The 16,324-nt window shown below is 37.4% G+C and overlaps 1 protein-coding gene across 1 annotated transcript; it reads right to left on the reverse strand.

The window, feature by feature from the left end:
• Positions 1-605: 605 nt before the first annotated feature.
• On the reverse strand, positions 606-16,069 carry LOC112191653 (alpha-L-arabinofuranosidase 1). The gene is made up of 17 exons (XM_024331035.2): positions 15,914-16,069; positions 15,662-15,716; positions 14,646-14,857; positions 14,237-14,358; positions 13,980-14,133; positions 13,581-13,650; positions 11,548-11,693; positions 11,411-11,456; positions 11,271-11,323; positions 10,829-10,973; positions 9,117-9,235; positions 8,919-8,990; positions 8,731-8,834; positions 6,219-6,275; positions 5,905-6,103; positions 1,307-1,453; positions 606-976 (listed from the first exon to the last, which is right to left on the reverse strand). The coding sequence occupies exons 1-17, from the start codon at positions 16,067-16,069 to the stop codon at positions 830-832; spliced, it is 2,004 nt and encodes a 667-aa protein (XP_024186803.1). The 3' UTR covers positions 606-829.
• Between the last annotated feature and the right edge of the window lie 255 nt (positions 16,070-16,324).

Below are 16,324 nucleotides of genomic sequence, written 5' to 3' on the forward strand. Positions count from 1 at the left end.
AGAAGTGTGTTGAGAAAGAGAAGCTGGAATCTAAGAAAATGTGTCTTAAATGTCCCAACTAGGTGGTTTTCAACATTTATTATGTTGTAGACTACTCTAGAGCTTAGGCAAGCCTTTGATAGGATGGTTGAAAAGGATGAAGGTTTAATTGGATGGAGGGAGATTATTTTTCTCTTATTTCAGATGCAGTGGCACCACATGTAAATTAGATTAATTTTAATGTTAAAACTGTAAGTCTATTTAATTATGTGTGGTCTTATGAGAGAGCAAAAAAAAAAACACAGGAATTAATTGATTTCAAGTCCAAAATTGATGTCCTAGAATAGGCTATGGACCAAGTCATTCTAACTTCAACAACCTCAGACCCAAATGGGAAGCCTAGCAGAGGAGGTTGAAGGAAGAGGTTCGAATAGATTCTAAATGCTGTACAAAGATAACAGAAGGGCCTCCCATGGATCGCACACTACCATAACTCGACGAGTCACTCAACAATCCCACGCTCATAAGTGTCTTGACTAGGCTCTTTTGTCAATTTCAAAAGGTGTAAACTGCTATGAGGAAGTATTCACAAGCTACATTGAATTGCCACAATTTTAATCCATTAATTGCAACAAAATACATCTCCAACATAGATTAAATCAGCTTGTACTACAAAGCTAATTACAGTACTTAATATAAACATGGCCAACGACATTAAACTGATACAAAACCTGCACTAGTAAATCAACACAAAACAAGGTCCAATTTTGATTGGGATTATTTCTTCCAATAAATTTGTGGATTATTTTATCTTGATTACATTTACTATAAAATATTAATTTCATATCTTTTAGATAGAAGACAGGGAGAAAGAATCAGCTCCAGTCCTGATATAACTTGGTTCCATTAACAAATCAATTGAAGTGAAGGAATGTGCAGAAAGTCCAACATCCATTTCCTCACCAGCCTGTTCAAGTAGACTCGGGTTCGGTATGACCTGCACATAACAAAACACCAAGTAATATTATATTGGATGGAAAGAACAAATACCATATTGTAATGTTTGTTGAATAGTGTCCTAGTACTCATCCTCACATTATACACGAATTTTATATAATTTTTGGCCGTGCAATGACTAATATCTCACTCACATATGATGCTAAATTCTGTATCACCATTGTTCTATTAAAAATAATGAATACAAAGTAGGGTAGAAGTTGGTCAAAAAAATAAAATAAAAAATAAGAAGGAAACAACACAGAATCTCATAGACATAAAGTTCAAAGTTAAATACAATGAAGCGAACATTCATTCCCAACTCAAATACCTTCTTTGGCTCACCAAACGAGTTCTCATCCATCACATTTTTAGATGTGAGCACAGTCTTGGTTGATCCAGACAGACCAACAAAATTTGGCCCCAACCCATCAACACGGATCGTAAGATTTACTATGTTGCTTCCAAAGTTCACAATCTGCAGAAAGAAATCACAAATAAAATGTCATGGAACACGACATCCACCATATTATTAGAGAGTGCTGAAAGTAGAACGAAGCTGCTGATGAAACTAACATAGGGATTTAAACACCTAACAGTAATCTTACACAGCAATAACAGAGAACAATCAATGGCTTCCTTGGAGATGATTCGTATACTACTTCAGTCAGATCGTAATATACACACGAAACTCTTACTATTCTGCCTGAAGGTATGCATAAGTTACATTGCGTGCTTGCCATTGGATTTGGAAGTAGGAAGAATTATGTGCTAAAAACAGCATAAGGATTCTTAGAATTGAAAAACTTAGTAACAGCAGCTAGATAGTAACCAATGCAGAAAGCTTTACCCTCCACTAGAGTTCCTAGTTTCATCATTAGTCCAAAAGATCGAGAAACCAAACAGAGAATGGAAAACAGAATAAATCTGGCACCTAAGTCTGACACATACGAGTCCTTAATTATGACTAAAAACCAATATTGATGTTCTATTAGGACTCCTGATCTAGTCATAAGATAGCAGTAAATTACAGAAGGGAAGCTTAATATTGAAACCAGAGTAGACCCTGGCCCACCAACTCAGGTGTACAGGCCCGTCAGCATCCCTGATCGACCATATGCAAGCTAAAGACACAAGAGTGGCTGAGAACCAACTTCCAGGCCCTCAATTACAGAGCTGTCACCTTCCTCATTGGATCCACCATAAGGCAAACCACCCATGATCTGAACTAACCAATGCACTTTCATCCAGAAAACCCAAAACCACAACAATTGCAAAGATGAAGGCACCAAAACATCACCGATAATTTTCAAAACTCAATATTCAGCAACTCCCCTCAAGATGTCACTCCCAGCAGTCGAAAATTGTTTTCATAGAACAGTTACCCGGCTCCCAGCAATAGGAAACTGTTTCCGAGAACATTCACAGGGAGGAAGCCACCTCTTCTCTCAAACTCTAAGTGATGAAGAATACGAGCAGAATATTTTAAGTCAGGATTTGGAAAGTAGTTCAAATAAATCTAGGCTTTTATTATTAGGATTCTTATTATTATTATTATTAGGCCTATTTCTTTAGGATTCTTTTAAGCATAAGGATATTCCTAGTTATTCTAGAATTGTCTGAGCCTCCCTATATATAGAGGCCTCTGGAGTCTTTTATTTTCATAATTGAGTTAATAAAAATTGAAAGCTTTTGCTTCTCTCCAGGTTTGTGTGATGCAACTTAACCTTAGGTGTGATGCCTAAGTTCTCTGGGTGTGATGCCTAGAAACCCTACTGGTGTGATGCTAGTAGTTCTATCCCTTTTCTTCTTAAGTTTCTTATTCTAAATCCCTTTTCTTTCTAACAATCGAGACTGCTGCAAATAAACCCTAGTTCTACAGTTCTTTTGCTATTTGTCCTGCGTCATTTTGGCGCCGTCTGTAAACAAACAGTTTGATCCAATGGCTACACGATCACGGAAAAACTTCGGGGGTCGTATGACTGACTATCAGCGAGATGTTTTGTTGCTGAAGATTTTGGAACAACTTGAATCAATGGACGCTCGGCTCACAAAACAAGAAGGTCCTGGAAAAGCTTCCACAACTAAGAAGGCAGATAGAGAAGATACTATAGTCAAAGACACCAACACTAGCGACAAAGAAGAGACGGAGCACCAAAAGGAAGGTGGGGATGACAGTACCTTCGACTACTGAACTTTGAGCCATCTGATCTAGATGAAGACTCAGACAATTCATTTTGTTCTGTCGTTAGACACAATCTAGCACCTCCTACAACTCAAGCTTCAAATGCAGCTGCTGTCTCAAGTTCTGCCGTTGAGTACCTCAAACTTCCAGAGCAGCCACACCTGCAGCCATACAAGGCAGCACATGTCCTTCTGGGAAGACCGTGGTTATCTGATCGAGATGTGCACCATTGTGGAAAGGAAAATACATATTATTTTCTCTTTAACAAGAAAACGGTTGTCTTGAAGCCTATGAGGACAGTTGACAGGGACATATACAAGAGAAGGACGCTTAAGACACCTGATGCTGTTAAGGGGAAAGTTCTTCACATTCTTATGTCAAAATGGTTTCAGATTGAGCCTGGTGGTTTGGGAAGGGGATTCTACACCTTTAACTTGCCGGAATCGAGTCTTTCAACAGGGGGAGAATGATGAAGAATACGAGCAGAATACGTTAAGTCAGGATTTGGAAAGTAGTTCAAATAAACCTGGGCTTTTATTATTAGGATTCTTATTATTATTATTAGAACTATTTCTTTAGGATTCTTTTAAGCATAAGGATATTCCTAGGTATTCTAGAATTGTCTGAGCCTCCCTATCTATAGAGGCCTCTGGAGTCTTTTATTTTCATAATTGAGTTAATAAATTGAAAGCTTTTGCTTCTCTCCAGGTTTGTGTGATGCAACCTAACCTTAGGTGTGATGCCTAGAAACCCTACTGGTGTGATGCTAGTAGTTCTATCCCTCTTCTTCTTAAGTTTCTCATTCTAAATCCCTTTTCTTTCTAACAATCGAGACTGCTGCAAATAAACCCTAGTTCTACAATTCTTTTGCTACTTGTCCTGCATCACTAAGGTTTACTTATTACCTTTTTTCTTTTGGACTAGATATTATTTACTCTCTGTATTTTGTCCCTTAAAACAGTTCAGTCCCTCACCTTCTAAATTCAACATATTGCTCATTGGGAGAAACAATTTCTCACCCAATAGGTCCAAAATGTCCATTATACCCCACTTCTTCTTCTTCTTCTTCTTTTTTTAAATCTATTCTTCTCTTTTTTTTCCTTTTTTTTTCCCCTGCTTGCTTCTTCCTCTTCCACCACTGTGTTCTCTCTCTCGATCGAATCTCAGCTCTCACTCTCTCTCCCTCTCTCCCCTCCTTCCATGGCGGCTTTTATCAGCCCTGACTCGAAGAATCACTCTCCACCAAGCTCCAGTCGAAGAGTTCGGATCTTTCCCCCAATATTGCCTCCTTCATGATCAAGTACCAGCTCCCCTAATTTCCGCTTCCCCAAAACCCAATCCATAATCTTCCCAAACCCTTCACTCTTCTTCTCCCAAAACCTCCTCAAAATCCCACTCCCCACAAACTCCTTCCAAAACCTAGCCCTCAAAAACAGTGATCAGCCAGAGTACCTCCAACCCTACCTCCTCAAATCCGCCTCTGCCACCCTCACCATCCCTGCCTTTGATTGACCTCAGCCTCACCCTCGACTTCCCTTCCTCAAATCTCAGATTTCATCTCATCCAGGGAAGCCCTCTCTTCGAATCAAGATCATTACGCCGTTCTCTTCGAATCAAGATCAAACCAAGCACACGATAAAGCTCATAACGACAAGATATGGCTGGTCTACACCTCTATGCCGATCGATTTGACTAACCACTACTTTGATTACTTCTTCTGGCTTTTCTGGCATTGTGAGAGTTGCAGTGCTGCCTGACCTAGAATTCGAGGCTACCCTTGATCGGTTCAGCTCTCGCTGCCCAGTTTCGGGTGTTAAGAGATGGGTTTAATTTGGAGTATAAGTGGGATTACAGCCGAAGAATACCGCCATGGGAGACGAGAGGAGAGGGAGAGAGGGGGAGAGAGAGGTAAGCAGAAAAAATAAAAATAAAAGAGAGAAAACAAAATAAATTTTAAAAAAGAAGAAAAGGAAGTGGGGGTATAATAGGCATTTTGGACCTATTGGGTGAGAAATTGAGAGAACAAGGTGTAATCTGGTGAATTTAGAAGGTAACGGACTGAACTGTCTTAGGGAGCAAAGTACAGGGAGTGACTAGTATTTAGTTTTTTTTTTTTTTTTTTTTATGATATAAACAGACAACTGGTGCAAACCATTTCTTCAGACAAGAAAAATTAAGGAGTTTCAAATTTGGAATAGAATATGAAGAATAAACAAATGGATTGTTTAAGCAACTCAAAGGAAAAACCTTTATGGACCAGGTGAATTACCAAGACAAATTAAAAGGTCAGAATGAAAGGAGGGGGAAAAAAACAGAAGAGAATATCATTAAAATGACACTTCAGATGAAGTTATTTGTCATTTTTGATAACCCAGAAACCCTCCAAACGGCTCTGCGAACCCAGGCTCCAAACTGGGGCCTCCTGCCGAATCCAACAATCTTCAGGCAGGAAACTCTAGGAAATTGCTACTATAGTTTATATACAAGCAACTATTGAGTACCGGTATCTAGTACATATCAATTGAAGCAGCGAAAAAACAGTAGTTTTACAGCTTGTTTCCATATCGGACATTCCGGCTATATGTAGGGCCATAAGAACATTACGAAAACAGCAAGTTCTAGGTTAGCTAAAAAATGTTGAACACTCCAAAAAAAAAAAATTGTTGGAATGCAAACCAATATGAATACAAACATCATGAAGCATAAAACTCACTCAGATCAAAATATTAGCATAACCAACATACCTTAATTCTTAGGTAAGTATTCTGATCTTCAGAACTTTTCCACGAAATTGCAGATGCAAGAAGTGAAGTAGAAGAATTTGTTTGGAGTGTTGCATTGAAAATAGTTGCTCCACTTGATTCACTAAAAAAACATTGCACCCAGTAGCTAGGAGTTCCATACAGCTGTGAGGAGTTAAACACGATTGCATCTGGGTTCCACCTTCATGACAGAAATTTTCAATTTTAGTAAATTAAACAGGAATTATGATCCTCTTACAAAAACTAGAATAAATTAAAGATAATTTTGGAGATAAATAATGAGATCACAAAGTTACCGCTTGTTATTGGCATTCACAAAGAGTGGCGCATAACTTGCCATCTCAACAACATCACTGCGATTAATAGAGGGGGGAAAAACAGTGGAAGTACTCAGTAGCTGCCCATCTTTAAAATTAAATATAGTTTTTCTTGGAATTAGATTTACAGATGCTCAGCCCAGAAACATAATATGCAGTACAAACATATGACAACAAGCACATAACAAAGCAAAGGAAAATAAATTACTATAAAGAATAGAATCAATAACTTCTGTCATGGTAATCCTTGATCAGTATACCCTAACACACAGACTCTTGTTTAGAGTGAAGTATTTAGAGTAATATAATATTCTATATCTAGATAAAAGCACAGTCTAAATTTGTTATATAGCTCAGCTCATTTGGTTTTCGATCCCACGCTTCGATAGTTGTAGTACATTTGTACTGGGTGATTCTTCTGTAGCACGCTAGGAGGCATATCTTGAAGTATCACCAACAGGGTACAAAGTATAAGCCATCAGACTCTTTTGGTACACAATATTAAAAATTACAAACCACGCCTTCATCCAACACTTGGCTGCCTATCTTCAGTCAAAAATGAGCAAGTGTGAATCATGTGACGATGTCTTTTGAATGGAATTTTTGACAAAACAACACTTTGACAATTTACTCTTATCCTATCCATTGGCAAGTCATGTATGTACATTTAGGTCACTTCACAAACTAATTTAGTTGACTAAAAGAAAAAGAAAAAGAAAATTATCCTAATGTCCAAGAAAGGAATCTAAATGAAGATCCTTCCTTTGTCTATTCTGGGCATGTTACTTAATGCATGGCTATGCATCAATTGATTTGAAACCTGTGGACAAACCAAAACAGGTGAGCCAGAGGTAACTAAGGAAAAGAGGGAAAAAAAAAAAAAAATATATATATATATATATATATATATCTGTTCATTGAACTACAAATCAACACAGTGCTACCTGTGTATAGAAAAATATATCTAAAAATTCCATTTTTGCAATTTCTACAGTTCAGGGGCTCTCAGTATACATTATCCCAAAGTATAACTCTCTCTCCCCAATACCAATGAAGAGAAAGGTAAATGCAGGGATCGTAACAAACATCTGCTACAAGAGTCGATGTCTCCAGAGTCCAGAATCCAGAGTTTGATCACAGTTCATTAAAGTCCCTTACTTCAATATGTTACTTTAATATGTTATCCTAGAAAGAAATGAAAAGAATCTGCTCGTAATTAATTCCCTAAAAAGACATACTCGTCGTTTGGTGATTCTTTTTCTTTTTATTTTTGGTCTGAAGCGTTTTGGTAATTCAATCGCCAATATCACACTGTTGCCATGTTAGAGTGTTAGACTAATTAAAACAGGCTAATCATCAAGTAGCTAGATATTCTTCCCATCCCACACTATATTAATCTTTTGCTAGCTAGTATTTTAATTAACAAGTCATTTTATAATAATCAGACAAGTCATCTTAATCTAATAATCAAGTCGCATTTCATTTTCTGTTTTGCTATTAGCTCCCCTTTTTTTGTTTTTACTCAGTTTAATCCCAAATCAATAAACATCTTGTTAGCTGTTGATTTATCGAGTAATCATATCATAATAAGGGGTTTTATAATGGGTAGGGTTTGAACTTTCCTACACCGGACTCAAAGTAACCCAAATTTTGAAACCAATCAAATAGGAAGCCAAGTTCCCAAAAAGGCAAAAACCAACCACTGAGATGCGTTTGAAATTGATCCCATAGAAAAAAGATCTGGAGGACCTAAATAATATTATAACGTGCAGGTGAAATGTAATAATAAGGTTTAGGAGTAATCAGCAGGCTAGATTCAATGATCCTCGAGGTGGAGGCATGGTAATTGGCATGAAATTGATGTACCTGTGAGACCATGACTAGTTGAAGTTGGAAGAGCATAATGTGTGGCGCAGTAAAGAAGTTAACCTAGTTGAGAATGTACTTAACAGAAAAGAAAAGAGATAGGAGTAAAGAATAAATATAGGAGAAGAAATACCCATGAGTAAATGTCACGTGCATGACACCCAAAATTTTTTAACACAAAATCAGACTGAGTTGCGGTCAATTCAAGATTGGCCATTTTGTAACATAGCATCATAAGTTGAGCAGCCAAAAAAAAAAAAAAAACGTTGTGTAGGTATCTGGCACCAAGCCTTTCAGATCTGGCAGGAGGGGGGGGGGGGGGGGGTGGTGGGGGGAAATGAAACAATAAATATTGTGGTATCTCTGTTATGTGGAAGCCACTGGACCAGTTTTTGCAAAGAGAAATTTTATATTTGAAAATAATATAAGAGAAAATATCGATCTTCAATTTTGCATGGTCTTATGTGAGAGACAGATATGGCTAGGAGTTAGGCAACAGACCTTGTCATGTCCAAATTGTCAAAAACTATCATTGTATTGTCCTGCTGAAACTTTTGAGAATGATTGATTGCTTATTTAGAATACGATCAAATCAATGAGCCATTGAATTATAAAGCTATAGAACCTGTTTTTTTCAAGCCCAATCAGAAATCCAGCTTCTGCCAATGCTGCGAGAAGACTTCCTGCTCCAGCATCTTTTCCGGTCACAGCATACTCACTCACAAAAGCCTGGAGCATATTGAATTCACAGAGAATTAATAGTTACCAATTCTCAGGAAAATTAATAAATCTGAAGAAAGCTCATCACTATACCTTGGGACCCTTACGTGGTGCACGATCAAACCGATGAGCCATCGAAAACATGTTGCTTGCTGAAGTATAAACCTAAACAAAAGAATCGTATTTCAAACCTCGCACCATGTTCCTAAATCAATGACCCCACACATTGAACTGTAATGGAAATCCACTAGAAGCTAGATCTTATACAAGTGCTGGTATTAAGAACTTTACATGAAAGTCATACAAATCAGCTGGATGATCCAAAGGTTGAGAAGAGCCATCGCAGTTAGAAATTATTTGGATGTCCGGATAGGCACGCTTTATAGCACTGTAGAACTTAAGGTAATTTCCTGGTCAACAGAAAGTGAAAAATCATAAGTCATGTTAATATACAAATTCCCACAACCAGTACACATTCTAATGTAAGCCTTGCATCGAACCTAATGTCTCTCCAACTATTGCCAATTATTTTGTGTATGGCACTGTTAACTTTAACACTATATCAGAGACAATATAATTCATTCATAGGTCCTGCTCAATTTGGCCCGCTCCATGTCGCTTTCTATAATTGACCCACTTGATTTTCTCAGTGAAACCACATGCTGAAAATATAATGACACAAAGGAACTTAACACATTCTAAGCAGTTTCACACATAAATGATATTTCATAAATCAGTCCAAGGAAAAGCCAATTTGCTTCATCTCAATCTAAATGCACATCTACAAGCATCGAGACACAGTTTCTGGACATCCTCGGGACAAGGTTTCATACCAACGTTTGTCACAGCTAGGTAGTTCTTAAGTCTTGTACTATCCACGCTTTATTACAAATCCACACCTTCTGTATCCATCCCTCTCCATCAACTCAAGCATAACCAAGTAAAATTTTTCCCTTTCATTGTACTCTTCGACTACTCAATGGAAGGGAAAAAAAATGCCAAGGATGACAGAATGAACAGAAGAAGAAAAAAAATATAGTGGAAAAAATAAAAGAATTTCTAAGATGAGGTTGCTGCCAAAATCACAGATCAGGGATGGGTTTTCTTGGGTTGCTGCCAATCCCGATTGAAGCCCTCTCTCATATTAAGGGCTGGGATTGGGCCAGGCCGGTCCCAAAAAATGTGGGAACCGAGACTGGAACTGAAACATCGGATTCAGTTCAGGTTTGTCAATTTCTGGTTTCAAAACAAGAAAAACATGAACTGATTGTTGGTTCAAATCGGTTCAGGTCTCTTGGTTTTTCATTCCCATTTCATCATTGAAACAAATCTCCAAAAACCCAGATCTTTCGAAATCTGATTTGAGTTTGGAATTCAATATATGGGTTTCGAAATCAGATCTGACTTTGAAAATCTGATCAGTGCCTGCCTGCATGGTTGAAAGGTATTTTTTTTTTTTCCCAACAATCCAGATCGTATTCAGATCCAGAATCATAGAAGGCAGAGAATTTTTTTATGCATGTGACGAAAAGGGGAAGGAAGTCTAAAGAGGGAAGGGGCAAAAAAAAAAAAAAACCATAAAGATGCCTAGAAGCAAACTTGCTGCCAAATTTGTTCTTACTCTGCACCACGTTGACAGAATGCTCTTAAAAGAAATTTAGTATATAATGGGTTTGAATTTAATGATGCACATTTTCCCAAGGACTGAAAAAATCGTTTGGTGCACAAACCAGTAATCTCAAGTTTGTTTTATAGAAAAAGGGTTGCAGATCATGCATGAACTAGTTTGGAAAACTAGATCATTATCTGATTTAAGTATTTTCCAAATCTGGAAGCTATTCACTATGTGGAAAGTCAACCATATATTAAGCACATTCGTACTAGCAATTATGTCATGCATGCAGAAAGTGAATCTGTGCTGTGCAGTATACCTGAAAATTAATTTGTTCTATCTATATAAACATTACTTTAGAAGAAAATTATGACCTACAAAATATCCAAACCTCGGTAATTCTTTTTGCCACAATCCTCATTCCCAACAGCAACATATCTCAAGTCAAAGGGCTCTGGGTGTCCCATTGTGGCACGGAGAGAACCCCATGTAGAATCAGGATCGCCCCTAGCAAACTCAATACCATCAAGAGCTTCCTGTAAAACAGAATATGTCATTGGAATTTGGAACTGAAAGGGATTACATAAAAGGATGTTGATTCATAAATGAACAAAATACAAGTACCACTAGCAAAATACAAAAACAAAAACAAAAAGCACAAACCACAAAACAAAAACAACAGAAACAAACTTGATCTACTAAATCTCGTCTTTTGGAATCTGACGTTTCTTCAACGAAATCACATAATCAGCTGTATGAATATAATTCTGAATAGCAATCAACCAACTATATCACAGATTAGCTAATAAGAACCGGTCAGACTTCAACCATACCTGTACAAACGGTAAGACATTGGAAGTATCAACTTGATCATTGTGGCTGATTCCTATGAAATTTATATGTCAATAACAATAATGATAAACCCACAAAATCATAGAAAAAGAAAGTCACACAATAAAGAAATGTGAAGTACCATTGTTGAACACCCATATTGGCCGTGTACCAAGGTCTTCTGCTAGCTGCAAAAACAATGTTTGTATAATTCTATGTAGTTCAACCACCATTTTATTCAAACATCAAGCATCCCTGACCATTTAGCAAGATACCTACTTGCAAAAACTCAAAATAACCAAGTCCATCATCAGTCCAGTACATCCAGACATCACCAAAGTGTCCAGGTCTCTCTTCCCATGGTCCAATTGTTTCTTTCCAACGAAATGCATTTCTTAACCATTCACCTTCAACAAAACAGCCACCTAAAGCAACACAAATAAAGAGCACATCAATTCTTCAGAACAACGACACTCCCCCCTCAAGCTGGAAACTTATCTATCAGCAATTTCCAGCAATGCAAAAAAGCGAAATCAGACTGCTTTCTTTCCATAAGGACATAAATCCTAAATAAATGAAGACAACAATCACGAGGATATCTTCTTCGTGAATCAATAATGTAATGGTATCTCTTGTTCTGAAACTAGATAGAAGCTGTTATCCATTTCTTTGTTCAGTTTACTTTTTTTCCCCCTTTGTGGTGAAAACTGGGTAAGGGTAGGACTACTTATATCTCAAGAACATATTGGTTTATAATCCATGTTGAAAAGAAAATTTAAGGGAATCAGTCTTCATTTACGATGAATTCAGAAAGAAAGTCGCTTTTAATCTCATATAAGCTGTATAGTTTCTAAGAGTGAAACACAAAATGTAATTAAAAGCAAATATATAGTCATTTTATCCATTCTCATTTAAATGCGCACTCACTAAATAGCTCACTTCCTCCATTATCAAAACAACCAAAATATTGATTTAAGAAATAAAGAACAGCCGGGAGGAAATTTGAAATGAAAGGTTTGTCCGCGGTGGATCCATCTTTAGCAACCCTCACCCTCTAGCATGGAAATGGCCATCATAGAAAGACACCCATGAAGGATCTTCAGGACCTTCAAATCCAGGAGTGTACTGTTCTTTCAAAACTAACTCAGAGGTCGTGGTAGGTAGTAGGACGGTGAGATCAATGGCTTGTAGAGAAGCTAAATTGAACCTTTCATGCCTCTAATGAAGAACTTATGGGAGGCGAGCAAAAAGGTAAGAGGAAGATAAATGAAGACAAAAGAGAAGCAGGAAGAAGACATCAATGCATTTAGTCAATGTCGATCAAAAGTTTCTGCAAATAATAGATTTTTTGGATTGGTTGTTTAGCAGTAGCTTGTTTTGTTTTTTTCATTTTGGACCTTACTGGTGAGGCAAATCAGATGGATGATTCGATTGAGCAGATCTAGCCTGCGGATCGGAAAAAGCTTGTAGGTCAAGATGTCCTACTCTCTAGTGCAGTGGTGGCGCTATGATGGTTTCTGGATGTGTCTACCGGCCACTTAACTGATGGTTCCAATGTCAATAGCTCAAGCGATCGGCACTCCTTGCCCTCAGAGAAAACATTGTCTTTTGGTTCAAGTTACCAACATCAATCCCTTCCTTACAAGGAGTCATTGACTTTGGACTCAAGGTATGGCCTGAAGCTGAAAACAACTATCCATTTTTTTTCTTTTCTTTCTCAAAATTTTATGATTAGTATTGTTTAACAATTTTGTCAGTCTGAGTTGTTAGTCCTTTTAACATTTAACTGATTAAATTTCTTTTATCTATGTAGATAAATTATTGCCATGTGGTGCTTATTTAGAGATCAACATGAATGGTGGAACCACAAGTTCCATGAATAGCTTGACAAGTCTTTAAGAGATTTGGTAACTCGGTGTATGATGTCGTGAACTTCAGTTATTTTTTTAGCCAACCTCAACCCATCATCTCCATATGCCAGTGAGATTCGAACCAATGACCTCCTTGGTGTGGATTTATAAATATCTAACAGGTTACAGCTCACCAACATGTCCAGACCACAGTATTGATCATGAAAGGTTTTGTAGTTAGGATATTAATTTAAATGAACCCTAAAGTTCAGGTTTTTCTGAAGTTTTATGAATTATATAGTTGATGATATACGGGGTAATTATATATGATCTCATTTTGGACTGGTTCCTGCATTTCCACTCATGTCCAACTTTCCCACTCACTACTCTAACTTACAACAATAAAACCAATGAGGCGAGAGAGAGAAGAGGGGTGGGGGGTGGGAGTGGGAGGAGATTTACCTGGAAATCTAATAAATTGGGGTTTTAGATCTGCCAACATGTCGACAAGGTCCTTCCTAAATCCATGTCCCTGGGCCAAATAAAAGGATACATAATGGATGCATGCATGTAATCATAAGCAGGCTCCTAAATCCTAACAAAATTCAACCAAAAAAATAAAAAATAAAAGTCGTATCAAATTAAACTTTGAATGTTGGGAACTCAATAATGTTGGGTATAACCATGAGATCAACTTCTGACTTTATCAGATTACTGCCAATTTTTCACTTTATAACCAGATGCTAAATTTCTATGAGTTTAATAATTTTCACTGCAGTTCCAAATTTAATTGTATTTGAAACCCACAGAAGAAGCTTAAGTTGTGATGAACATGAATGAATTTGTAGAGGAAAAAAGAACCTTGTATGTGTCCGAAGGCATGACTGACACTTGATCAAACCATATCAACCCTTTTCTGGTGGTTGTCAATTGCAATCTTGAACTAGGATTTGTTGCTTTGGCTTCCAACAGAACTTTAAATTTCGTCCAGTTTGAAACTTCTGAAACAGAAGCTCTGCAAGGTAATGGAAATTTAATCTCTGATTCCTAACGCGGAATACAATTGTTCTAGCAATAAAGTCTTGATTACAAAGTCTCTGCATAAAGTTGATGCTCACATAATGTTATCAGCAGCAAAAGTCTGCAATCCATTGGAACTCGTCAACGATACAGATACATTGATTGCTCCAGATGAACGAACATAAAGAGTTACAATGTAGGTCTTCCCTTTTTCAACATTCTGAAAAGGAAAAAGTGTAAGAATAGGACAGTGGCAGGGAGTCAGAAAAATGTAGCAAATCTACAAATAAACATAGGCTCCAGTAAGGTTAACCCTATGAAGAACTAGAAGAGCTGTTTATTTGTATATAATATATAAACACATGTAACTTTTACAAGGGTCCCACCAGGGCCAGTAATGGGATTGTAACTTAAACTCGTAAACAGAGAACTCGAAAACAAGTAATGAGTTAACATAGCTATACGTGAAGCTGAACCAATAGAAATTTGGAGTTAAACAGTCTTTACCATGCCCCAGAACCCAGGGTTATAAATACCAACACCCCCAGAAGGACAGATATTGGCATCTTGGCTGTCACATAGAACCTCCATTCGAAGTGCAACTTTATTGCGCTCGAAACATGACGACCGGTCCGTCGATACAAGCAAAGATGACTCATTCCCAATAATTGACCAGGGATCAATGTTGGAAGGAGTGTTAGGTCCCCCAGATTCAAAACCTGAGGGAAAAAGTTATTATAAACCCCATTCCTAAAACAGCCAATGAAATATAGCAAGCCTGGATAGCTAATGGTAACATTACACTCCATTTTATACAAAATACAAATCTAAAGAAGTCATTGTAACCATGGACTGACAGAATAGATAGAGAGACAATCCAGACAAGAAAGAAACCAAAAAAAGTAAAAAATAAATAGAACATAAATAAAATAAATAAATAAATAAAGCAAAGTAGATATGTACTGCTTATATGATGCAGAAAATGAGAAAGAAAATGATGGAAGAACCGTACAAAAAGAAAGAAAATTCTCAACAATGTGTCCAACCAAACTTGCAGAAGCAAGTAGCCTTTTATTAACATGAACAGAAAGGCTTTGCATTCAGAGTGAATTAACCATATTTTGTTAATTTTCATTCAGTAAATGTTTCAAGAAGTCGCCAAAACCCATCCATCCACTCCCAAACATATGAGTAGCAAAGCAGGCATGGTTTATAACAAGCACACCAGATTGGAAAACAAACTTGGAAAATGTACTGAGACAGTAGAAAGATACTCAAATAGCTATGAACACACACGTACTCGCACAAAAGCACAACCATTGAAGTTGCAGCTTCCGTACTAATTGAAGCACAGTCATCTCTAAGTTGATACGGAACAGTTATCTGATGGTAAAACCCAAACTCCTAGGTCCACACGCGATCCCACTCTTTTCATAGAAAGGCAGATCCCTGTTTAGCAGCTTTCTATAACAAACATTCATTTTCACTTTGTATTATCTGGAGTTTTGAGAGTTGAGAAGTACCTCTGTTGCTTACAAGTTCAGCCCACAACCCACCAGCGCCAGCATGGTTAATCTCCTGCAGCGAAAAGCATTTGAATACATATAATCCAAAATCAATACACCATTGAACAAGCAACCACAATGCTCCACTAAAACCAAACAATAAATCAGTGAGGACATACCCACACACAGAACAAGCAAAAGTCAAAAATAAGCTGTTGGAACAGAAATCATCAATCATGAACAAACGAAACGAAACGAACCGAACCGAACCTCGAAGAAAATTCCAAAGAGTGTTGGAGATACTAGTCGTCCGGATGATTGAGAAGCATCAACAAGCAGCTCTGCTGTCTGGTTTGTATCAACTCCAACAGCGAAACATTGGAACAGAAAGCAGCAGCAGCAGCAGAGCAAGACGACGGCCTTCATGGCTCAATATCCTAATTAATCAACAAACTTGAACTTGCTCAGGTCAGCTCACCACATGGATGGATGTTCAAAAACAAGACTTGGTCTTCTAATCGATAATTGCAAGGGATACCATCCCCATAATAATAATAATAATAATAATAATAAGAAATGGATTGAGGCGGGTGGACTCGGTCCTGCTGTAGCTGTTGAGTGAGATGACTATAAAAATACGTATCGGAAGGAAGACTGGATGTGGATTACAAGCAAAGCAAA

The sequence above is a fragment of the Rosa chinensis genome, chromosome 3 (assembly GCF_002994745.2).
Source record: "Rosa chinensis cultivar Old Blush chromosome 3, RchiOBHm-V2, whole genome shotgun sequence".
Taxonomy (NCBI): domain Eukaryota; kingdom Viridiplantae; phylum Streptophyta; class Magnoliopsida; order Rosales; family Rosaceae; genus Rosa; species Rosa chinensis.

Coding starts and splice junctions, on each gene's coding strand:
- LOC112191653 (XM_024331035.2), bottom strand. CDS start 16,069: ATGAAGGCCGTCGTCTTGCTCTGCTGCTGCTGCTGCTTTCTGTTCCAA. Junction 8,835..8,918: donor CACCACGTAAGGGTCCCAAG/GTATAGTGATGA, acceptor AATATGCTCCAG/GCTTTTGTGAGTGAGTATGC. Junction 6,104..6,218: donor GTGAATGCCAATAACAAGCG/GTAACTTTGTGA, acceptor TCTGTCATGAAG/GTGGAACCCAGATGCAATCG.